This window comes from Mustela erminea, chromosome 6 (assembly GCF_009829155.1).
Source record: "Mustela erminea isolate mMusErm1 chromosome 6, mMusErm1.Pri, whole genome shotgun sequence".
Taxonomy (NCBI): Eukaryota; Metazoa; Chordata; class Mammalia; order Carnivora; family Mustelidae; genus Mustela; species Mustela erminea.
In genome coordinates, this window is record NC_045619.1 from 132,789,459 (window position 1) to 132,815,036 (window position 25,578).

The 25,578-nt window shown below is 36.9% G+C and overlaps 1 protein-coding gene across 1 annotated transcript in view; it reads right to left on the reverse strand.

The window, feature by feature from the left end:
* LOC116593634 (ankyrin repeat domain-containing protein 26-like) overlaps nt 1-25,578 on the reverse strand; it is a gene marked incomplete at its 3' end in the record, with an annotated part of 95,151 nt that overhangs the window by 38,510 nt on the left and 31,063 nt on the right. The window contains exons 8-15 of the mRNA XM_032347901.1: nt 22,933-23,008; nt 19,332-19,389; nt 19,027-19,220; nt 13,394-13,517; nt 13,027-13,085; nt 9,427-9,520; nt 4,250-4,375; nt 678-760 (exon numbers count right to left, since the gene is read on the reverse strand). Of these exons, the coding sequence (XP_032203792.1) occupies nt 678-760; nt 4,250-4,375; nt 9,427-9,520; nt 13,027-13,085; nt 13,394-13,517; nt 19,027-19,220; nt 19,332-19,389; nt 22,933-23,008 (814 nt within the window). The remainder of the gene's footprint in view (nt 1-677; nt 761-4,249; nt 4,376-9,426; nt 9,521-13,026; nt 13,086-13,393; nt 13,518-19,026; nt 19,221-19,331; nt 19,390-22,932; nt 23,009-25,578) is intronic.

A 25,578-nucleotide genomic window follows, 5' to 3' on the forward strand; every position in this document is an offset into this window, starting at 1 on the left:
AGCTATTGTAATGTCCACTGAGAGTAGGTAAGAAAAAATGTTAATAATATTTACAGATTCCCTATACTGAAATGAAATAACTGAAAATGTGCCTGTTTATTACCCAACTATAAAGGTCCCATCCTGGAAGGTGTGATTCTACAATAGGCAATTGTGTTGATTTTATGACCCTACTCTCTGAAGTCAACTACACAGAGATCACAAGGCAAAATAAATCTTTAATCTTGGCATTAGTGACAGGCAATACAGAACTGCACATTTTGAACCACTGAGAACTGCACATTAAGAACCACCAAGAACCACTCCTTCTACATGAGTCTAAGTCAGTAGTCATCATTGTTATACTGCTCATAATTTCAACTGCTTAAACATACGGTTCAGTATTTGATGTTACCTTTTTAGCATGTAAAAACTTACAAAAATGGAAGAAGCAAACAATATTCAGGATTTTTTTTCGGTCCAATTGCAAGGATAAAGTTTAACTATAAGCTATTATAAATTCTAACAATATTTTAAATTTGGTAACTTGTAAAATTTTACAAAAACTAAATATTAAATTATAATCTATCAACTTCAATACACTCTGTTCAGAAGATAATTTCAATTGAACTATGTTACGTTCTTAAAGCAGGGAAAACAATATAAAATTGGAAATTTAAATTTAAATTTGTATATACCTGCAGGTGTTTATTTTCACTTTCATTACAACTTTCTTCCTCTTTTTCTGTTGTCATTTCTAAGTCTAGTTCTGCTGAAAAATCTATATATTTTAATAAAATGGACAAATTAGAATGGTTAGATAAAAGCTATAACCTTCATAAAGATAGAAAACAATATCTTATCAAGTAAGAGTTTAAATTAAACTTAATCTTTAGATGAAAATTTAATTTAAGAAATGCTTTTAATTCACAAAAATTTCAGCAAACCATTTGGGAAATACTAAATGTCACTAGGTTAAAGGCATACAAACATCTCAAAGGGGCTAGAAGGCGGAAAATGGGGGGAGTATACAAGCCCGTAATAAGACAAGGGAGAGAAGCACACAACAGGGTAAATATCTAAAATACAGGAATCAAAGAGGAAGACATCACCAGCAGTTCAGAATGGCAGAGAAAAGGGCAGACAGTAGAAAGGGTTGGAGAGTTTAGCAGAACTCAAAATTATGAAAGCTTTATATGTAATTTTAAGATACCTGGACACAAACATATTTTCAGCAATGGTTCACAGTCATATTTGCATTTGAGGCAGGTCACTCTCAATGCTGTGGGGAGGGATGAATTTGAGGGGCATTTTAATATAAGATGGGAGATGAATGAGAAGGCACTGATGCAAAATAAAGATGAAGCACACCTGAACTGACAGACTCGTTCTAGAAATATTGAGGATATAAAGTTATCAGGGCCAGTACAGAATAAATCTATACTAAATGAATAAACACACAATCTTGGGTCCTTAGCAACCAACTCTGCTCATTACTTTACAAAAGGCATCAAGTGGGAATTATTCTACATGAACTGTTTTAAGTTGCATGTATTTATTTTATAATTTTTCTGTTCCATATCTTCCTGTGTTACAGGAACCTGTAGGTGCTTTGTTTTAAAAGTCCTGCTTCTTGGATCCACCAAGCTCATGAGGAAGTAACAGGAGCAAATCACTTGTATAGGTAAATAACTTTGAATTTATTGTCTGTATTCACTACTCTAGGAGATTAATTGAAAATCTTTTGAAAATATAGCATTAGTTCTACAAGTAAAGAAAGAACATAAAACTACAGGGGTGAAAAAAGTACTGTACAATTTATTAGTACCAATCTGATCATATGACTGATGAAAGGCCCTGAGTTAACTGGTACATTAAGTAGAGCACAAATTAGAAATGGTTAATCAATAGACTGAGTATCAGGAGAATATTATTTTTAAATGATATAGTACTCCTGAAAACCAATATTCCACCTATTCATCAAAATTAATGAAGGGGGGCGCCTGGGTGGCTCAGTCAGTTAAACGGCTGCTTTCAGCTCAGGTCATGACTGGGTCCTGGGATGGAGTCCTGCATCGGGCTCCCAGGTCAGTGGGGAGTCTGTTTCTCCCTCTGCCCCTCCTCCCACTTTTTCTCTCAATCTCTCTTAAATAAATAAAATCATTAAGTAATAATAACAATAATAATAATGATAATAATAAAGGGGCATCTGGGTGGGTCAGTGAGTTAAGTGTCTGACTCTGGATGTCAGCTCAGTTCATGATCTCATGGTCATGAGATCGAGCCCCACATCAGACCCCATGCTAAGCGTGAAGCCTGCTGCTTAGGGTTCTCTCCCTCCCTCTCCTTCTGCCTTCCCTCCCTCCCTCCCCACTTTCTTGCTCTCTAAAAAAAAATAAAAATAATAAAACAAGGAGATAGACAATGTGTACATAATTGAGAAGACGGTACTATATAGTAAATTCTCAGTGATTCCCATTATGGCTGGGAAAGCCAACGCTAAAATAAAGTCATAGGGAATATAGGAAATATTTTAATATTTGGCTTGGGAAGCTGCTTTTTCTAGTTACATTGAATATAATTTGACCAATACTTGTGAATTTAAAGCTATAAAAATAAGGCTAAGAAACTTTGTTTTCAATAAGCAATCTTTAGACCTCTACCTAGTATTCCCAGCTGGGCACAAGCATCTAAATATAATCCTGCCACCCACTCTAAAGTGAATGCTAAAAAAAGCCTAAAAGAAATTATTTTCTCCTAATTCTTTTTTTAAAAAAGATTCTATTTATTAAAATTTAAAAAAATATGTATTTCAGAATTAGTGTCACACTTACTGATAATAAAAATTTAACATTTAGGGAACCAATACTGTAATTCTATAATTTCCAAAAGGAGTTTGATTTGGTAGATCATATCGGTCTTTTAAGGGTTTTTGGAAACAGCTATCAAATCAAAAAATTAAATATCTTTACCAAAAAAAGCCATAGCTTCCGTATCTCATTTGAATAATAAATACCAATATAACCTGTATCTTTGATGTCCAATACCTGAGGAGGATGAATATGTGGCTATGGTTTACCCCATGTCTAGCACTCCATCTGCTTTCAGTATTCTTTGTGGCGCTGCTGTGATTAAATCTGTTCTAGTGCATATACCCTCAAACCATCTTAAGTGAATTCTCTGGAGTTTCCTGCTCAACTCCAAAATTCTCAGCTAACGAGCCGTTCTTTTTCTCCTTGTTCCCATCACTGTCCCCTTCCTCAAAAGTAATTACTGAAAAAAAGAAAAAAAAAATTAATTTCTGGGGACACATGAACGGAGCCTTGGATTGCACATCCGGCTCTTGATTTCAGCTCCCATCATGATTGAAAGGTCCCTGGATAGAGTCTCACATCTGCCTCCAGGCTTGGAAGCTGGTCTCCTCCAGAGAGGCAGGCAGAGAGAGAGGTGGAAGCAGGCTCCCTGTGGAGCAGAGAGCCAGATGCGGGGCTCAATCCCAGGATCCTGAGATCATGACCTGAGCCCAAGGCAGAGGCTAAACCCACTGAGCCACACACGTGCCCCTCACCATGTGCATTTTTAACAAGGTCTCCAATGATTCAGTAAAATTGGAGAAATTCTGGTCCATACTGAGTTGCTGCCACATTCTGTTACCTTAACTTCACCTTCTAGAGCAAGCCTCACGTTCGTCACTATCAATTCCTCAAAACTGGAAATGTCTTAAAAGTCATTAACTTTCTAAGCTCCCCTGATTCCCGTGAACTGACCCTGCTCTCTTTCTCCTTCCAATTCTCTTACTTTGCACTCAATGATACTACTTAGGAAGTACCACCGTTTTATAAGCCTTTAAGACACACACACACTTACTGCTGACCAGGACATAGCTCTGCATAATCTGCCACGTCAGTCCTTAATGTTTGCCCAACTGTGAGGAAAGCAGGAAGGAGGGGGGGGATTTTGGTACACTACGCTGACAGGTTTTGGTAGTGGAAACTCACTTGATATTATTCCTGCATATCAAATAGTCTGCTCCTCCTTTTAAGAGAATTGACCTAAAGCTTACGTGTTTTAAAAGCTCTTTTTCTTAGGCTTGTAAATTTCTTTTGTTCTAACATGGATATCAAGCAATAACCTCTCCCTTATTTATGTCCAATCCTTTACTTAAACTTGGTCAAAAAAATTAATCATAATTCAGAAGAAGAAGACTGTGAGCATTTTAAATATTGAAATGTACTTCTTTCCATTGTTACATTCCTATTGTAAAATTTACCTGATTTGGATGTTTGTTTTTTCTCCATTTCTCCTCCTTTCTTAGGAACAGAACCTTTCTCCTTGACAGGAGGCTGCAGAGGTATTGAAACAATAGGATTAGTACATAATGTACATTCCATACAATCTGTAGTTAAAAAATCAAAATAAAAATATAGTTTTACCTTCAAGAAAGAATATTTTCCCGGAGACTCTAAAACGCAAAAGGGACATATAGTTAATTATACGTACATATGAAAAACAACTAAATTTTCATGCAGTTCGTACTAAGATGAATCCTCGTGCCTGGCTGTGGTTACATTAGGTTTTCATTTTCTGTTTCTAGAGATAGGAAGGTGGCTTAGGACAGTGACAAGACAGAAATATGAACCCATTATAAGTATTGAACAAAATAACAAAATACATGCTCAACAAAACATGCAGTTAGGAATTCAAAAGTCAGATGATGTTTCAAAGGAGCATACCTAATAGAGAAGACTGCACGTATACCGATGTGAACATGCTGACTGATGGGGAGAAAAGCAACTTTTCATGAGAGGAATAAATAATGACCCTGAGAGGACAAACATGAAAGCCAATGGTAGAATGCTACATCACATCCTTAATGCAGTACAGCAGAATCCTTTTTATCATTATACTACAAGCATTAACCACGTTCTTCCATTTGTCATGTAATTTAAGCAGTCCACGTTTGTAATGATAGCTCAACTGAAGGCATAATTGAGTTTTCATCAGAGAAAGCATTATGAATTGATTGGCTTGGGTATACACTTGTGGGATAAGGGTTACTAAAAGTACTCATTTTGTCCATACCCATGTGGGTTACTGGTTTGCCTACATTTCTTGTATCCTCCAGTTTAGCCATCTTAAAGTTTCTGGGTTTTTTATTTATTAATTTAATTTATTTATTTGACACGCACAGAGAGAGAGAGAGAGAGAGAACAAGTAGGCAAACAGGCAGACAGAGAGGGAGGGGGAAGCAGGCTCCCTGTTGAGCAGAGAGCCCGATGCGGGGCTCGAATCCCAGGACCCCGAGACCATGACCTGAGCTGAAGGCAGAGCCTTTAACCCACTGAGCCACCCAGGTGTCCCCATCTTAAAGTTTCTTGATCCACTCATGCAAGAAGGTATATAAAACACATCTACGAAACAATGTACAATAAGCTTTCAATATGGAAATATGACTATCAAAATGGAAGAATGCTATTTAATTGCCACAGAATACTTAGGCACTGAAAATCTTTTGTATTTCAGAATCAGTGTCATACTTACTGATACTAGCAATTTTAGCATGTAGGGAACCAACCCTATAAGTACTTTTGTTTCCAAAAGTAGTTTGATTTGGTAGACAATGTCAGGGTTTTATTTCTTAAATTTTTATTTCTTTTCAGAGTAACAGTATTCATTGTTTTTGCACCACACCCAGTGCTCCATGCAATCCGTGCCCTCTATAATACCCACCACCTGGTTCCCCCAACCTCCCACCCCTTACCCCTTCAAAACCCTCAGACTGTTTTTCAGATAGTTTGTTTTGCATCGTCTCTCATGGTTCACCTCCCCTTCCAATTTCCCTCATCTCCCTTCTCCACTCCATCTCCCCTTGTCCTCCATGCTATTCGTTATGCTCCACAACTAAGTGAAATCATACGATAATTGACTCTCTCTGCTTGACTTATTTCACTCAGCAGAATCTCTTCCAGGTCCCATACATGTTGCTACAAAAGGTGGGTATTCATCCTTTCTGATGGAGGCATAATGCTCCATCGTGTATATGGACCACATCTTCTTTAACCATTCATCCGTTGAAGGGCAACAGTTTGGTGACCGTGGCCATTGCTTCTATAAACACTGGGGTATAGATGGCCCTTCTTTTCACTACATCTGTATCTTTGGGGTAAATACCCAGGAGTGCAATTGCAAGGTCATAGGAAAGCTCTATTTTTAATTTCTTGAGGAATCTGCACAATGTTCTCCAAAGTGGCTGCACCAACTTGCATTCCCACCAACAGTGTAAGAGGGTTCCCCTTTCTACACATCCTCTCCAACACATGTTGCTTCTAATCTTGCTAATTTTGGCGATTCTAACTGGTGTAAGGTGGTATCTCGATATGGTTTTAATTTGAATCTCCCTGATGGCCTGTGATGATGAACATTGTTTCATGTGTCTGATAACCATTTGTATGTCTTCATTGGAGAAGGGTCTGGTCATATTTTCTGCCCATTTTTCTATATTACAGCATGGTACTGGCATAATAACAGACACATAGACCAGTGGAACAGAGTAGAGAGCCCTGATATGGACCCTCAACTCTATGGTCAAATAATCTTCCACAAAACAGGTAAAAATATTCATTGATAAAAAGACAGTCTCTTCAATAAATGGTGCTGGGAAAACTGGACAGCTATATGTAGAATAATGAAACTTGACCATTCTCTTACACTGTACACAAAGGTAAACTCAAAATGCATAAAAGACCTCAACGTGAGACAGGAATCCATCAGAATCCTAGAGGAGAACATAGACAGTAACCTCTTCGATATCAGCCACAGCAATTTCTTTCAAGATATGTCTCCAAAGGCAAAGGAAACAAAAGTGAAAATGAACTTTTGGTACTTCATCAAGATCAAAAGCTTCTGCACAGCAAAGGAAACAGTCAACAAAACAGAGAGGCAACCCACAGAATGGAAGAAGATATTTGCAAATGACAGTACAGACAAAAGGTTGATATCCAGGATCTATAAAAACTCCTCAAACTCAACACACACAAACAGACAATCATATAAAAAAATGGGCAGAAGATATGAACAGATAATGTCAGTTTTTACAGGGTTTTTCCATCAGCAATAATATCAATAAATTACCTATGTTAAAAAAATAAAAAGCTATAGCTTCCGTATCTCATTTAAATAATGAATATCAATCTAACATATATCTTTGATGTCCAGTAGACCTGAGGAGGATGAATATGTGGCTATGATTTACCCCATGTCTAGCACTCCATCTGCTTTCAGTATTCTCTGTAGAGCTTCTGTGATTTAATCTGTTTAGTGCAAATACCCTCAAGCCATCTCAAGTGAATTCTCTGGAGTTTCCTCCTCAACTCCAAAATTTCCCAGCTAACGTGCCCTTCCTTTTTCCATTATTCCTGTCACTGTCCCTCTTCTCCAAAAGTAATTCTGGGGGCGCCTGGGTGGCAGCGGATTTGCCATCCAACTGTTGATTTCGGCTCAAGTCATGATGGCACCGTCTTGGGATTGAGCCCCCCATCGGGCTCTAGTCTCAGAAGTGAACCTGTTTGAGGCATCTCTCTCCCTCTCCCTTTGCCCATCCCCCTAATCACTCACTGTCTCTCTCATTCTCTCTCCCTAAAATAAATAAAGAAAGAAATCCTTAAAACAGAATTATTTCTGGATCTATGGTCTTGATTGTTCTGCTTTTACACCCATTTTACTAGGGTTCATCTTCACCATTTCTTTCCTCTTTATTTAGCACTAGTATCTCACATCTATAATCTCTCTTTCTGCATCTCCTTGCTCCCCTCTAGCTAAAAACGTGCTCACAAATAAAAACAAAATAATACTTCTCCTTGATCCCATGGTGTCCTGAACTATCCACTGGCCCTTCCAGATCTCTCTACAGAAACCCCTTGCTACAGAGCACATGACACAGGGACCACAGACATTGGCATCACCTGAGAGGTCAGAAGCAGAATCCCAGACCTGCTGCTCACAATCTGCATTTTTAGTAAGGTCTCTGATTACTAAAGTTGGAGAAATTCTAGTCCATACTGTGTCTGCTACCACATTCCTTTACCTTAACTTCACCTTCTAGAAACAAGCCTTATGTGCATCACTATCAATTCTTCGAAAGTGGAAATGTCTTAAAAGCCGTAAGCTATCTAATGGACTTTTTATCATGGCTAAATTTTCCTTGATTTCTCCTGAACTGACCCTCCTCCCTTCTTCCTTCCAATACTCTTACTTTGCACTCAATGATACTATTTATGAAGTACCACAATTTTTATGCCATTAAGATACACACATAGCTCTGCATCATCAACCAGGGAAGTCCTGAATGTCTTCCCAACCATGAGGAAAGAAGTAAGAGCAGGAAAATTTTGGTATCCTACTCTAACAGGTTTTGGTACTGGAAGCTCACCTGATATTATTCTTGCAATTCAAATAGTCTGCTCCTCATTTAAAAGAATTATTTTGGTGGGGTTATGGGCATTGGGGAGGGTATGTGCTATGGTCAATGCTGTGCAGTGTGTAAACCTGGAGATTCACAGACCTGTACCCCTGCAGCTAAGAACACATTATATGTAAATAAAAAAATAAAAAATATTAAAAAGAAAATAAAAAATAAAGAATTGTTTTACTTTACCACCTTCCACTTTAAGAGCTGCTTATTGTCCTTCATTTACTCCCTGTATTCTTGACTTTCTTTTTTAAAAATTTATTTTTTATTTATTTTCAGCATAACAGTATTCATTATTTTTGCACCACACCCAGTGCTCCATGCAATCCATGCCCTCTATAATACCCACCACCTGGTACCCCAACCTCCCACTCCCCGCCCCTTCAAAACCCTCAGATTGTTTTTCAGTGTCCATAGTCTCTCATGGTTCACATCCCCTTCCAATTTCCCCCAACTCCCTTCTCCTCTCTATCTCCCCATGTCCTCCATGCTATTTATTATGCTCCGCAATAAGTGAAACCATGAGATAATTGACTGACTCTGCTTGACTTCACTCAGCATAATCTTTTCCAGTCCCGTCCATGTTGCTACAAAAGTTGGGTATTCGTCCTTTCTGATGGAGACATAATACTCCATAGTGTATATGGACTACATCTTCCTTATCCATTCATCCGTTGAAGGGCATCTTGGTTCTTTCCACATCAGTCACTCTTTTTATCCTTTCCACTTATTTCCTGACGTTCCTTTGGTCTTAGAGTATCTTGAAATGAAACCACTAATTAATCTCCTTTGTGGCACCCTCAATTTCATCTGTTACTGACACTGACACCTGATAAGACTTCAACTTATCTCCTTTTCAATCTTTCTCCTCTTTATCTCTAATTCAATAGGTGATTTTCTTTGGATATTTAAATATATCAGTGTTCCCATTTTACATCAGTATTTTATCAAATGACTTTTTAATAAAATACAATTCTTACCTTCTACTTGTTCATTTAATGTACTTGCCCCTTTCTGATCTGCATTTCCAGGTAAATGAACAACGTATGTTTCTGGAAGACTCTCAGAATTACTCTGTTAAAATGAACAACAAAAATGAGTTGCATAAAGATTCCCTAATCCTTTTCTAAGAAAATATCTGAATTTCCTACTTTAATAGTAATCAGACTCACAAATAAGAAAAGCATATACATTTGAAAATAAGTAATAGTAATCAGACTCACAAATAAGAAAAGCAAAACATTTGAACAACTCATATATGCTTTCTAAATTAAATATAATGTTTAATCTTCATTTGGCCACTGGCTGTAAACTGAACATCAAATGCCAGAGTAAATATTTTCTTGGACAGAACACTGACTTATATGTACATTTCCACAGGAACTAACAAAACACCTAACTCTCCTTTGCATTCCCCACCAAAATAAAAGGATATTAAAAATATGTATTAAATAAATTCTTTAGTAAGTGTATTTGCTACAAATTTAAACTGTTCCTAACAGCAGAACTTTTTTCCATGTTAAAATAGGACACTTGACATAAGAAACCTTGGAGTAGATCATGTTGAGTATAAAGAGTACAGTGTGGTAACTGCTGCTTCATTTGGATAAACAAAGGCTTGGAAACTTTATTGACAGGATAATGGTTAAAGGCAATGGCAAAGTAGGAAGAAAAACTTTTCTTGAAATTATGTTTAAATAATAGCAAAAAGTTTTATATATAGGTATGAAACTCTCCAAAAAGTATAATAAGCTTTCATAAGGGAATAATAAGAACATTTATTTATTAATTACCTAAAAGCTACCAGGCACTTATTTAAGTATACCCATTTTCATTTATACAAACAACAATAATACCAATGGTTATGACAATGGGGTGGATCTTCCTGCTTCCTGGGCATTCCAAGACATTAGAGTGAAATGATGAACAGGTGTGATCCACGGTTCTGTCTGTCTAGAATGTCTAGAAGGTCTCCAAGACCTTCATACAACTGGCCCTTCTCATCCTTTACTTGGCAGTTCTTGCCACACTCAAAGAGATTGTTTCTGACCAACAAAATTCCATACGTGTTCTCATCCCCATTCTAACTGCAAACTCCCCCACTATTCCCTAACCTAACATTTCCATTTTCTTTATATGAACCACTAACAGTGACTTACAGTGGGTTGTTGTTTCCTCATTTTTCTGCTTCAACCACTACAGCCTAACCCCTCAACTTGTACAGGCTGGTACATTGCTGGTATTCAATAATAAATGTATTTAAGGTCAAAACACTTAAAATAATCTCACTGAGGGGGAACCTATATGGATCAGTCAGTCAAGCAACTGACTGTTGATTTCAGTTCAGTTCATGATCTCAGGGTTGGGAGATTAAGCCCCATGTTGGGCTTCATGGTGAGCATGAAGCCTACTTGGGAGTCTTTCTGTCCCTCTTCTTCTGCCCCTCCACATCCCCCTCAGATGCTCTCTCTCTCTCTCTTTCTCTAAAAAACAATAATAACAAGCTCACTGAGAAGGTCTCAAGTACCAAGTCACTATACTAGGTATCGATCCTTGCACAATGCAAGGGTTAAGGGCATTGATAGCCGTGCAGTCCAAACTCCACATAGAACTTTGGATTCCCCCAAAACTTTACTAATCACTTATTGAACTTCCTACTTCAAAAGCAGTTAGACTTAAAAACAGCAAAAGTGTATATTAAAAACCAAAATATTGAAATAGAAGACCTTTTATCTCTAGAGTGAGATCATTAGATCTCTAGATATAATCTACTTCTTAATCCTCATTTGACCATTGATTCTGTAAACTGAGCACAGAAGGTCAAAGTAAATTATAACCTAATGATGAACTTACCAATAACGTAAAGTCAATTAACACATTTTGTATGTCCTATATATTATATACTGTATTCCTACAATATAAACTAAAGAAAAGGTTATTAAGAAAATCATAAGGAAGAGAAGATACATTAACAGTACTGTACTGTATCAAAAAAAAGTCTGAGTGTAAGTGGACAAGCAATTCAAACCCATCTTGTTCAAGGGTCAACTGTATACCTATGCAATGTCACTGAAATTTAACATAGCCCAAATTAGAAATCCACCTGCCCATTCTAACTTTCCCCTTCTTTTCTTGACACTACTGCCATTTATTTTATTGTCCTTCAGAAATCTTCACATTTCAAAAAAGTGTCCTCGATATTTAGTAAATCACTAAATACTGCTGTGATCATTTTTGTCTGGTATTTCTATAGTGCCCTTAACAGTTTACAAAGTGTTTTCACATTTGTTCTTTACACATACCTGAGAGGTAGGTATTAGAACCATTTTTATGAATGAGGTCTGTGACATTCAAACAGGTTAAACAAGTTTTTCTGGGATCCCACAGCTACCAAGTGACAGAACCTGGGTGCCACTGTATCTTTTGACTTCAAACACGGTGCTTGCAGCACTGTGTAGCACCTACCTGTGCTAAGAGATCAGGCCCTTTTTACCTCCTTCCATAGCCTATCACCTTAGAAAAGGTCATCATTACTTTACACTCATGCTTCTACAAGTATGGTTGCCACAAAGATACTCAAGGCATACTATTTTAACTATCCAAAATAGTTTTTACCTATTGAAAACACCACTAGACCAGCGATGCCTGGGCATTTCTGGGATTTAGCCCCACATGACAGCAGGGAGCCTGCTTCTCCCTTGCCCTCTGCCCCTCCCCCCACTCATGATCCCTTTCTCTCTCTCTCTCAAATAAATAAATAAAATCTTCTAAAAAATAAATAAACAAAACACCACTAAACCAATAATACCACTAATACCATTATATTATTGTAATTTTTATTATACTCCCAATGCTCCTTGTAAATTTACTTAGCAATCCAAATAAAATAGTTTCATGGCCCCCCGATGGCTCAGTTGAGCTCTGTGCTCAGACTGGAGTCTGCTTCAGATTCTCCCTCTCCCTCCCAGTCACTCACTCTCTCTCTCAAATACTTAAATAAACTAAATATTTAAAAAAATATACATATACATATGCATAACATACATACATATAGATAGATAGATAGATAGATAGATAGATAGATAGATAGATAGATAGATAGATAGATGATAGATAGATAATAGATAGGTAGATAGACTTTCAAGTCCCAGGCATTATCTTTTCAAGTTCCAAGTTGTAAAAAACTAAAAATCCAAACTCTTTCTAGATCTCATTAGGGGTTTTGCACATCCATATACACCACAGAATCATATATCTGGCCATAAGCTGGCCTGGAGTAATTCTTTGGTTATTTAGATAACTTAATTTCAAAACACAAGCTAATTCCTTATCACGTCTAAGCCTCCATTTTCTGCAATACTACTACACAGCTTTCATTAGGTTAAGTTTGTAAAATAATAGAACTGTATTATACTGGATTATTATATTTAGCACATAAATATTTTATCAATTACAGGTAAAAAGTATAAGGAAATAGTTTTTATGGGCAAATGCAGAGATGAGAGAGTAAAGTCTAAGTATCCCTTTTACATTTTAACATCATTCCATGCTTTTATTTTAAAATAATAATAAAACAGTACCTCAGAATCCCAAGGTGATTCTTCAGTTTGTTCTGTGAATGCTAATGCTGACAGCGTAACTATAAAATACAGTCACAGATACATTAATGAGAACATGTATTATGAATTTTAAATGTGTATACAAGCCTATCCCCCTTCATGATTACTTCAATAAAATAAAAGTAAAAGCAGTAAAGATTTTCAGAGGGTTGAAGTATTTTCAGGAAGAAAAAGCTGGTAGCAGTCGGGATACTTAAAAAGAAAGACAGCAAAAAGAAAAAGAAAAATATCTTAAAGAAATGGGTAACATAACTGGATCTACATACTGTGATATTTTCTATACTAGCATTTAAGCCTAGAAAAAATTTATGGATGTTCACTAACTTACCATGTCTATCATTTTTATCTGCCCTGTCAGCAGAAGTCAAACAGTCATTAACTGTTTGCGCTTGTGGAACACTTTCAGTGATACCATCGTCCTTTGTTCCAGTTGCTGGCCTCTCCTCTCCTTCCTATAAAAACAACAAAAACCAAAAACCCAACTTCAGAAAACATCACATCAATTCACGTGATCACCCACTCACTCAGAAAGACAAATGCTTCTGTCAAGTCATAGGCACTATCTTTGGAGAAACTGGAAATATAAATAAAAGAGACTGCCATATATACTAGTAGGGGTAGAGATGGACAAAAACAAGAACAGAAGAGTATCATTTACTAGTTCTACAGGTGAAGTGAATAAAGCACAGTGAAGGCACAAAGGGGAAAACAGTTGTATATGGGAAGCTCAGGAAATGCTGTGAAGGTAGGGCTGTATTTTGAGAGAGAGACAACACAAAGACGGTGTGAAGGGCATTCTAGAAAAGGTAGAATGAGCAAAAGGATGACATATGGAATAACACAGTAAGTGACGATAGCTACAGAAGGTGGCAAAACTGGAACACGATTTTTGGGTGTGGGATAGAGAGATAGAATTGGAAAATCAGGACTGAAACCAAAAAGGCAAGTGTCATGCAGGAATATGAACTTTCTCCTTCAGGTAATGGGTAGCCACTAAAGAAGCAGAGGAGTTACATCACCACAAATATATTCTAGAAAGGTCACTCTGACAGCAATGTAGAGATGAACATAAAGGAACCCAAAGGACACCTGGGTGGCTCAATGTGTTAAAGCCTCTGCCTTCGGCTCAGGTCATGATCCTGGGGTCCTGAGATCAAGCCCCAATCAGGCTCTCTGCTCATCAGGGAGCCTGCTTCCTCCTCTCTCTCTGTCTGCCTCTCTGCCTACTTGTGATCTGTCTGTCAAAGAAAGAAAGAAAGAAAGAAAGAAAGAAAGAAAGAAAGAAAAAGGAACCCAAGCCAGAAGAGGATTTCAAAATTATAGGTGAGAGAGGGAATTATAGTAAGGTATGAAAAATGGGAAGCAGGTACAAAATAATGAATGCAGAGAGTGACTAAATGTGGTGATTTTATTTAAATATTTTTTAAAGGTTTTATATGTATTTGTCAGAGAGAGAGAGAGCACAAGCAAGAAGAGCGGCAGGCAGAGAAATCAGCAGACTCCTCGCTGAGCAAGGAGCCCAACGAGGGACTCAAGCCCAGAACCCTGGGATCATGTTCTGAGCTGAAGGCAGATGCTTAACCGACTGAGCCACTCAGGTGCCCCTTTTTCTAATTAAATTCAATTAATTAACATATAATGTATTATTTCAGAGGTAGAGATGTGATGATTTTTTTCTAATTTCTTTATTTATATTTAGAAGGAGAGGGTGTGTATGCAGGTGGAGGGGCAGAGGGAGAGGAAGAGAGAGAATCCTCAAGTAGACTCCCTACTCAGTATGGGGCCCGATCAGGGCCTTCATACCGGGACCCTGAGATCATGACCTGAGCAACACCAACAGTCAGATGCTTAACCGAGCAAGCCACCGAAGTGCCCCTGGATGTAGTAATTTCAGGGAAGTTTGGAGTCCAGGATTTTTCTACTTCAGTGTTTCAGTGGTGCTATCTACTAGGATGGGGAAAACAAATGACAGAGCAGATTACAAAAAGTCAGGGAAGAAGAAAGTGTCAGAAACAATGTCTTCAACCTGGGACATACCAAATTTGAAGCACCCAGGAGACTTTTTTTTTAAAGATTTTATTTATTTATTTGTCAGAGACAGAGAGTACAAGTAGAGGGAGGGGCAGGCAGAGGGAGAAGCAGGCTCCCCACTGAACAAGAAGCCCAATGCAGGACTCAATCCCAGCACCCTGGGATCATGACCTGAACCAAAGATAGATGCTTAACTGACTGAGCCACCCAGACATCCTGAAGCACCCAGAAGACTTACGAAGAAAGTTCTAGACAAATACATTTGGAGTAGGAAAAATGACATTACTCATAATGTTAAAAAGATAAATATTGGGTGCCTCGGTGGCTCTGTGGGTTGAGCCTCTGCCTTCAGCTCAGGTCATAATCTCAGGGTCCTGGGATCGAGCTCCACATGGGGCTGTCTGCTCAGCAGGCAGCCTGTTTTCCCCCTCTCTCTCTGCCTGCCTCTCTGCCTCCTGCCTCTCTGTCAAATAAAAGCATAAAAATCTAAAAAAGAAAAGATAAATATATATACTAAATATAGATATACTAAAATATACTAATCTGATATAATTAAATAATGTAAACCTACACAGAACTCTTGAAATTTTCAGAATAAAAATAAAAGCAGGGAGGAAAAAACGCATGGGATTCAATATTTCAATTACATACTTCAACATTAGTTTCAAGGATACAAAATATATTTTTATTAGCATAGGCAAGTTAATGGGTGCCTAGGTGGCTCGGTTGGTTAAGCATCTGACCCTTGATTTTGGCTCAGGTGACGATCTCAGGTTTATGAGACTGAGTCCCACATCACGCTCCTGCTCAGCAGGGAGTCTGCTTCTTTCCCTCTCTCTTCCTCTCCCTCTGTCCCTCCACCCCCAACTCTCTCTCTCCCTTGCTCTGAAATAAATAAATCTTTAGAAAAAAATATATAAGCAAGATTCATTTCTGTAATGAATACAATTTTTAAGATTAATAAAGATTTAATTGCAAAACACCAATTCAAGATTTTTATAAGAATACTCATTTTTAAAAATTAATCTTAAAAGATTTAAATTATATAAGAGAAATATGGGATTTTAGAATTCTGAGGCATTTTTAAGTACTACTATGATGTATGAGAAAAATATAAAACTCTTTTAAAATTCACATGCTTTTCTTATTCCACTGTGAACAGCATATTTTACCAGTAGTTAAGGACCAGAGAAAGAATCTAGTATTAAAAAATAATCATGATCATCCAAGTTGAAGGTTTTTAAGTCTCCAAATACATGTGTCATTATCAAGCAAGACCCAATATTCACATGAGGAAAGAAGAAAGGGACAAAAAAAAAATCAAATCACCAGTATTTCTGAGTTTCAGATATGAAAGAATTCACATGTTAAATTTAACAACTATGGGAACTCCTGGCTGGCTCAGTGGGAAGAATGTGTGATTCTCTTTTTTTTTTTTTCAATTTATTTATTTTCAGAAAAACAGTATTCATTATTTTTTCACCACACCCAGTGCTCCATGAAATCCGTGCCCTCTATAATACCCACTACCTGGTACCCCAACCTCCGACACCCCCGCCACTTCAAACCGCTCAGATTGTTTTTCAGAGTCCATAGTCTCTCATGATTCACCTCCCCTTCCAATTTACCACGACTCCCTTCTCCTCTCTAACACCCCTTGTCCTCCATGATATTTGTTATGCTCCACAAATAAGTGATAATTGACTCTCTCTGCTTGACTTATTTCACTCAGCATAATCTCTTCCAGTCCCGTCCATGTTGCTACAAAAGTTGGGTATTCATCCTTTCTGATGGAGGCATAATACTCCATAGTGTATATGGACCACATCTTCCTTATCCATTTGCCCGTTGAAGGGCATCTTGGTTCTTTCCATACTGTGGTGACCGTGGCCATTGCTGCTATAAACATTGGGGTACAGATGGCCCTTCTTTTCACGACATCTGTATCTTTGGGGTAAATACCCAGGAGTGCAATTGCAGGGTCATAGGGAAGCTCTATTTTTAATTTCTTGAGGAATTTCCACACTGTTCTCCAAAGAGGCTGCACCAACTTACATTCCCACCAACAGTGGAAAGGGTTCCCCTTTCTCCACATCCTCGCCAACACATGTTGTTTCCTGTTTTGTTAATTTTGGCCATTTTAACTGGTGTAAGGTGGTTTTAATTGTGGTTTTAATTTGAATCTCCCTGAGGGCTAATGATGAACATTTTTTCATGTGTCTGATATCCATTTGTATGTCTTGATTGGAGAAGTGAACAGACACTTCTCCAATCAAGAATGTGTGATTCTTGATCTCAGGGTTGTGAGTTCAAGCCCCATGTTGGGTAGAGAGATTACTTAAAATTTTTTAAATCTAAAAAGAACCGCCCCCAAAACTAATAGCTATGAATACTATAGTTTCATGACAATATAAAATGTATCCACTATTGGAGATATTTGAAAAAGTAAAAGTCATCTTCCAGAAATAATTTTGTATACTCTGTTAGCAACCTTTCCTTCCTTATGATTCTATAATGACAAATAGTTCATATTAGGAAAAAACTATAAATTGTGAGTTCATTCATTCATAAAAAATCAATTGTGTGTGTATGTATCTATAATATGCAGATACAATTAAAAATCAATCAGAATCAAGAAACAAGATGTTAGGGGCACCTAGGTGGTTTAGTGGGTTAAAGCCTATGCCTTCAGCTCAGGTCATGATCCCAGGATCCTGGGATCGAGCCCCACATCAGGATCTCTGCTCAGCAGGGAGCCTGACTCCCCCCCAACCCCCTCTACCTGCCTCTCGGCCTACTTGTGATCTCTGTCTCTCAAATAAATAAATAAACTCTTAAAAAAAAGAAACAAAATTTTATATTTTTTCTTTAAGATTGTTTCAGATTAAAATTTATTTCATTTAATGGATAAAGATTAAGAACCTCACTTACATAGTCAGAAATTTCAGTTTTAAGTAATGAAAAGACTACATAAAGTGTTTACTTATCTCCTCTCTTTATTCTCAAAAAGATCTAAAAACTTACCAAGATTATACCACACGGTAAATAAATTAGAAATCACAAGAAAGAGCACCTGGTTGGCTCAGTTGGTTAAGCATCTGCCTTCAACTCAGGTCATGATCCCAGGGATTGAATCCTGCTTCGGGCTCCCTGCTCAGTAGGGAGCCTGCTTCTCCTCTGCCCCTCTCCCACCTCTTATACTCTCTCTCTCTCTTACACATACAGAAAAAATAAAAATAAAATCTTAAAAAAAAAAAACAAGAAAGATAATGGCCAAAACTCAAAGTTCATAATAAATCTGAGTAAGGCCTAAAACAGATTTCACTTTGCATTATCTATAAACACAGGTTTTGCTAAATTAAATATACAATATCACACTTTATGAACTTAAAGGTAAGGATAAAATTTTTTTCCACTTCTTCATAAAAATAAGCTGTAAGTCATTCAGAGGAGTCTGAGCATTTTTTAATTACCTGCCTTCATTTTCTTAATTTGCACTTAAAATAATTTCTACCATATTTTATGATGTAGAGTATCTGCTCTCCCATAGCCCCACAACTGCTATTGTGTTTTTATAATAATCTCTCTCAACTCTGCAAGTTTACATTTATATCGCCCTTCTTTTTTTTTATATCGACCTTCTTAAATGAATTCTTTGTCTTCACTTCCTCCCTCATCTTCACATCCATCTACAGCTGTTCTTTCCAGTTGCTCTGTAATTCTTTCCTTCCATAATGGCATACCTAAGAACTGTTCACTCCCACCAACCTTTATAAATCTCAATCCAATTACCTCTCTACCATTATGACACTGTTTTCTCTTATGATCTTGAGGACTTCCATTTCTTCCTAAGATTCTTTTCATTATAAGGATCAAGAGGATGATATATGAAAAAAAAATGGGGGAAAAGGTAAAATTGAAACAACTTACCTTTGTAAGACCAAGGCCTAACAATGTGAAAGGAGGTTTTAGAATAGAATCAGGTGTTGGCAAAGCCAGAGGAGAAGAGTCACAGGCATCGATGGATGGTATGGAAGGAACGCCAACCGTATGTTCACACTTGTTATCAGAATTATCATTCTCAAATAAAGTTTTATCTCCCGGTGATACAAGGCCAAGTTTTGCTTCCATTTAGTAAAAAACAAAATAAAGAGTACATGAAAATATCTGTAATTTCGAATTACTACAAGAACAGACAAAAATCAGTGAATAACACAAGTCTTCAAACAGCTTACAGTTCTTGAAATGCTGAGAAACATTCATTTGCTTCCTTAAGTTTGGTTTTGAGGTATTCTAGAAAAAAAATTAATAGTTTTAAGGATTACAAGGAACACATTTGGTAACATAATTATAACATTCACCATTATCAAATGAGCACCATTACACAAAGAACATGGGTTTTGGAATCATTCAAATGTAGATTCAAATCTCAGTTCGGTCATTTACTAGCCTACATTTTCTCATGGGGTGAGGATTATGAGAGATTTAATAGCTAGTCCCAAAATGTTATTTTCCTTACTCCTGATTATTACAAATTCTTCCTCAAAAAGTTAACAATAAAGCTATCCTACAACCCAGCAATTACACTACTAGGTATTTATCCAAAGGATACAAATGTAGCATCCTGAAGGCGTACCTGCACCCCAATGTCTATTCCAGCAATGTCCACAATAGTCAAACTATGGAAAGAACCTAGATGTCCATTGACAGATGAATGGATAAAGAAGACCCCCACCATACACACACACACACACACACACACACACACACACACACACACACAATGAAATATTACTCAGCCATCAAAATGAATGAAATCTTCCCACTTGCGATGACATGAATGGAACTAGAGTGTATGATGCTAAGCAAAATTAAGTCAGTCAGAGAAAGACAAATACCATGATTTCACTCATATGTGGAATTTAAGAAACAAAACAGATGAACATACGGGAAGGGAGGGGGAAAAAAGATGAAAACAGAGGAGGAGGCAGATCCTACAAGACTCTTTTTTTTTTTTAAGTTAATCCCCATAAAGGGATTTCTTTTTTTTTTTAATTTTTAATTTAATTTTTTATGAACATATATTTTTATCCCCAGGGGTACAGATCTGTGAATCACCAGGTTTACACACTTCACAGCACTCACCAAAGCACATACCCTCCCCAATGTCCATAACCCCATCCCCCTTGAAGACTCTTAACTATAGAAAAGAACCTGAGGGTTGTTGGAGGGAGGTGGGTTGGGAGTGGGAGGATTACGAGGGAGTGGAATAACTGAGTGATGGACATTAAAGAGGGTACTTGAATTAATGAGCAGTGGGTGTTGTACACAACTGATGAATCACTGAATTCTACTTCTGAAACCAATAATACAGTATATGTAAAATAAATGGAATTGAAATTTCAAAAATGTTTAAATACTTTCTTTACCAAAGTAACCTAAAATAAAATTTATTCCTAGGTAATTAAAAGTATTATTGAAAAAAAAACTAACATTAAGAAATGTTAACTATTTAATTATTTTTAAAATGTATTTGCATGATTTACATTTGCATGTATATCTCTTACAGGAGGAAATATTAAAATTTAGTTTTTAGTAGTATCTTAGTTAGGTAAGTTGGAATTGCAAACAATTTAAGTTGCTTCTGTTTGCCAAAATGCTAAAGACAGGGACACCTGGGTGCCTCATTCGGTTAAGTATCTGCCTTTGGCTCAGGATTCTAGGATAGAGTCCCACATTGGGCTCATTGCTCAGCATGGAGCCTGCTTCTCCCTCTGCCTGCTGCTCCCCGCATGTGCAGTCTCTATCAAATAAATATTTTTTGACAAGTGATTGTTTAAATTTAGTTCCTTCCAGAAAAGAGAAAAAAAAATCATCATATACCTTGTGGGGCATGATTCATGAACAAAAACCACACACACAAAACAGAAAGTCATAACCAAATATGTTGACAGTGGAGACAGAAAGAGATGGACTGAAACAATAGACACTAAAGTTTTCTGCAAGGAAAAATTAGGGTAAGAATAAGTCATTAAAAAAAAAAGCTTTGGGGGGAAAGGAAGAAAAAAGGAAAAATATAAGACATGACCAATCAATCAAGCACGAGTGTAAGACAAGAAAAAAAGGAAAAATGTAAGTTAAAAAATGATATGTAGAAAAAACATACTTTTCAGTATATGTAAGTGTGATTATGGATATACCATAAACAGAAGTCTCTTAAAATTTTTCAATTACATATTATAAATATATATATATATAATAAATACATATAAAACAGAGGGTTTTTTTCAGAGTATATCCCTAATACTACTGACTTTTCTCACTCTACAATTATTTATTTATAAATACTATAGTAAAGAATTTAATTTTTTGGCTATAAAGTAAATTGCTCAATTAGTGGCCATCTATCACTACCTGAAAGCCATAATTATGTCTCAAGAGAAAAAATAGAAAAAGAAATGTTTCTAATACATCAGCTTTCACATGAAGAAAGAATTGGTAATAAGAATTCTAAGGAGAAATATATACATTGAAAGGATATATCTAATGGGACACAAATGGGGTTAAAGAAAAAAAGTTGAGGAAGTTTTATCAAAAAAATTTTTAAATTTAATTTTGTGTGTGTGTGTTCCAAAATTTATTGTTTACGCACCACACCCAGTGCTCCATGGAAAAGATGTCCTCCTTAATACCCACCACCAGGCTCAACCAACGCCCCCCACCCACCTCCCCTCCAAAACCCTCAGTTTGTTTCTCAGAGTCCACAGCACTCATGGTTTGTCTTCCCCTACTATTTCCCCCAACCCACTTATCCTCTCCATCTCCCAATGTCCTTCATGTTATTCCTTGTGCTCCACAAGTAAGTGAAACCATATGATAATTGACTCTCTCTGCTTGACTTATTTCACTCAGCATAATCTTTGCCAGTCCAGTCCATGTTGATACAAAAGTTGGGTATTCATCCTTCCTGATGGAGGCATAATACCCCATTGTATATATGGGCCATATCTTCTTTATCCATTTATCTGTTGAAGGGCATCTTGGTTCTTTCCACAGTTTGTCAACTGTGGCCATTGCTACTATGAACGTTGGGGTACAGATGGCTCTTCTTTTCACTATACTTGTATCTTTGGGGTAAATACCCAGTAGTGCAATTGCAGGGTCATAGGGTAGCACTGTTTTCCAAAGTGGCTGCACCAACTTGCATTCCCACCAACAGTGTAAGAGGGTTCCCCTTTCTCCACATCCTTTCCAACACCTGTTGTTTACTGTCTTGTTGATTTTGGCCATTCTAACTTGTGTAAGGTGGTATCTCAATGTGTTTTTGATTTGAATCTCTCTGATGGCTAATGACGATGAACACATGGAACTGGCACAAAAACAGACACATATCCAAGAAAAAACAATTTGCAATAAATAACTGGTCCACTAAAGATTCATTTAGGCATGAGTATTATAAAAGTCATGTTAGAAGAAAAGAAAGAGAGAAAGAAAAAGGAAAAGAAAAGAAAGAAAAGTCATGATACGATAATTTAAAACTCACAGTAAGAATCCTTATCCTTGACCAAATGTCCTATTTCCTCCATCATGGGAAAGCTTTTTCCAATATAATTTTTTCTGTCATGATACATTTCCAGCCTATTTTTTCCACCTTCGTTATTTAACGGAGTTAAAAAAAATCAACTTGTCATATTTCTATAAAATGGTTTGTTCTGACCAACTTTCCACTTCAAACATAAAATGATGATAGGCAGGCCACTGTTAAATTTTAAGAGTAAATAATACACAAAACTAAATTCAGAGCAGGAAAATTAATTTCACAAGAGAGTACATTACCTTTGTATTCAAACTTAAGTCTTCAACACCTGATGCAGGCCATGAAGCATCATCATCACCAGGTTTAATGGAAATACTTTAGAGCAAAAATACACAACAAAAACAAGTTCATGAAAAAGAAAAACTGAGTTAAAAGTCAGCTATCTTCTTATTGAATGAAGTTTCTTGATGTAATTGAACTTTGACCTCTGTTTTTGTTATTTTTTATTTTAATTCCAGTATCATTAACACACAGTGCTGTATTATTTCATGTAGACAATATAATGATTTGGTAATTCCATCACCCAGTGCTCATCACGACAAGTGCATTCCTTAACCCTTAGCTCCTATTTCACCCGCTCCCCCACCCATCTCCCGTCTGGTAACCATCAACTTGTTCTCTATATTTAAGAGTCAGTTTCTTGGTTGTCTGTCTCTCATTTTTTATTTTTTTCTTTGCTCATTTCTATTGTTTCTTAAATTCTACATGAGTGAAATCTTATAGTATTTGTTTTTCTCTGACAACTCTGCTTAGCACAATATTCTCTAGTTCCCTCCATTTCACTGCAAATGGCAAATTTTGATTCTTTTCTATGGCTGAATATTCCACTGTATATATATATGTCACTTCTTCTTTATCCATTCATCTATCAATGGACTCTTGGGTTGACTATTGTTAACTAATGCTGTAGTAACCACAGGGGTACATGTATCCCTTCGAGTTAGTGTTTTCGTATTTGGGGAGTAAATATCCAATAGTGTGATTACTGCATTGTAGGGTAGTTCAATTTTTAACTTTTGGAGGAAACTCCATACTGTTTCCACAGTGGCTGCATTAGTTTGCATTCCCACCAATAATCAAATAGGATTCCTTTTTCTCCATATACTTGCTGACATTGTTACTTGTTTTTTTTTTTCTTTTAACCGTTCTGACAGGTATGCAGTGGTATCTCATTGTAGTGTTGATTTCCATTTGCCTGATGATGAGTGATGCTGAGTATCTTCTTAGGTGTCTGTAGGTCATCTGTATGTTTTCTTTGGAAAAATATCTGTTCGTGTCTTCTGATAATTTTTTTTACATTTACTTTTTTAATAATTTTTAATATATTTTTAAAAATTATTTTTAATTTGTTTTCAGCATAACAGTATTCATTATTTTTGCACCACACCCAGTGCTCCATGCAATCCATGCCCTCTCTAATACCCACCACCTGGTACCCCAACCTCCAACCCACTCCCGCCACTTCAAACCATTCAGATTGTTTTTCAGAGTCCATAGTCTCTCATGGTTCACCTCCCCTTCAATTTCCCCCAACTCCCTTCTCCTCTCTAACTCCCCATGTCCTCCATGCTATTTGTTATGCTCCACAAATAAGTAAAACCATATGATAATTGATTCTCTCTGCTTGACTGATTTCGCTCAGCATAATCTCTCTCAGTTCCGTCCATGTTGTTACAAAAGTTGGGTATTCATCCTTTCTGATGGAGGCATAATACTCCATAGTGTATATAGACCACATCTTCCTTATCCATTCGTCCATTGAAGGCATTTGGTTCTTTCCACAGTTTGGTGACCGTGGCCATTGTTGCTATAAACATTGGGGTACAGATGGCCCTTCTTTTCACTACATCTGTATCTTTGGGGTAAATACCCAGTTTTTTATTTATTTTCAGCATAACAGTATTCATTATTTTTACACCACACCCAGTGCTCAATTCTGATAATTTTTAAATTGGGTTAAAAAATTTAAAAATTGGGTGTTTTGGGTGCTGAGTTCTATCAATTCTTTATATTTGTATACTAACCCTTTACTGGCTATATCATTTGCAAATATCTGCTCCTATTCCATAGGTTGCCTTTTTGTTGTGTGGATTGATTCCTTAACTGTGCAAAAGCTTTTGATTTTGATGTAGTCCCAACTTGCTCCTGAGGCAAGAGCAGTAAAAGCAAAAGTAAACAGAAACAGACCCAGAAATACAGAGAATTCTGTATCACCAGAAGAGAAGGGGGTGGGAGGATGGACAAAATGGGTAAAGGGGAATGTGAGGTTCAGGATTCCAGTTATAGTAAGTCACAGGGATACAGGTACAGCATAGGGAATACAGACAATGGTATTGTAATAGCATCATGCAGTAAGAGATAGCTATGCTTGTGGTAGGCATGGTGTAACATTCAGAGTTCTTAAATTGTCTGAAACACAACATCACATTATGTGTCAACTATGCTTCAATTTAAATACATAAACAAACAAATATACACATGTTAAAGAACAAATTTATGTTATTAGTGGGAATACTGTTCCCAGAGAGGTTAAAAACTATAAGGTCCAACATTTTCCCTACACAGGTCCTGCCTTATTTAGGTCTACCTGAACCTTCATAAGCACTGAGATACCCAAGAAGAGAGACTGCTATAAAAATAGAGTCCTGGTAGCTGTGCCTCTATTTCCCTATACACCGCCTAATATTTTCTTTCTGTGAGCTCTTAGATCACTCTTTTGCAGGGCTCAGTCGTACCCTCCAACCTTTTAAATCTTTAGCCTATGAAAGCAGATTCCCAAAACAAGCACACCTTCAAATGGCCAAGAGTAGGAGCCATGTCCTGCTCCTGGAGGACAAGCTAAACTGAAAGTCATCCATGTAATCATCTCAATGTAGACATGTTAC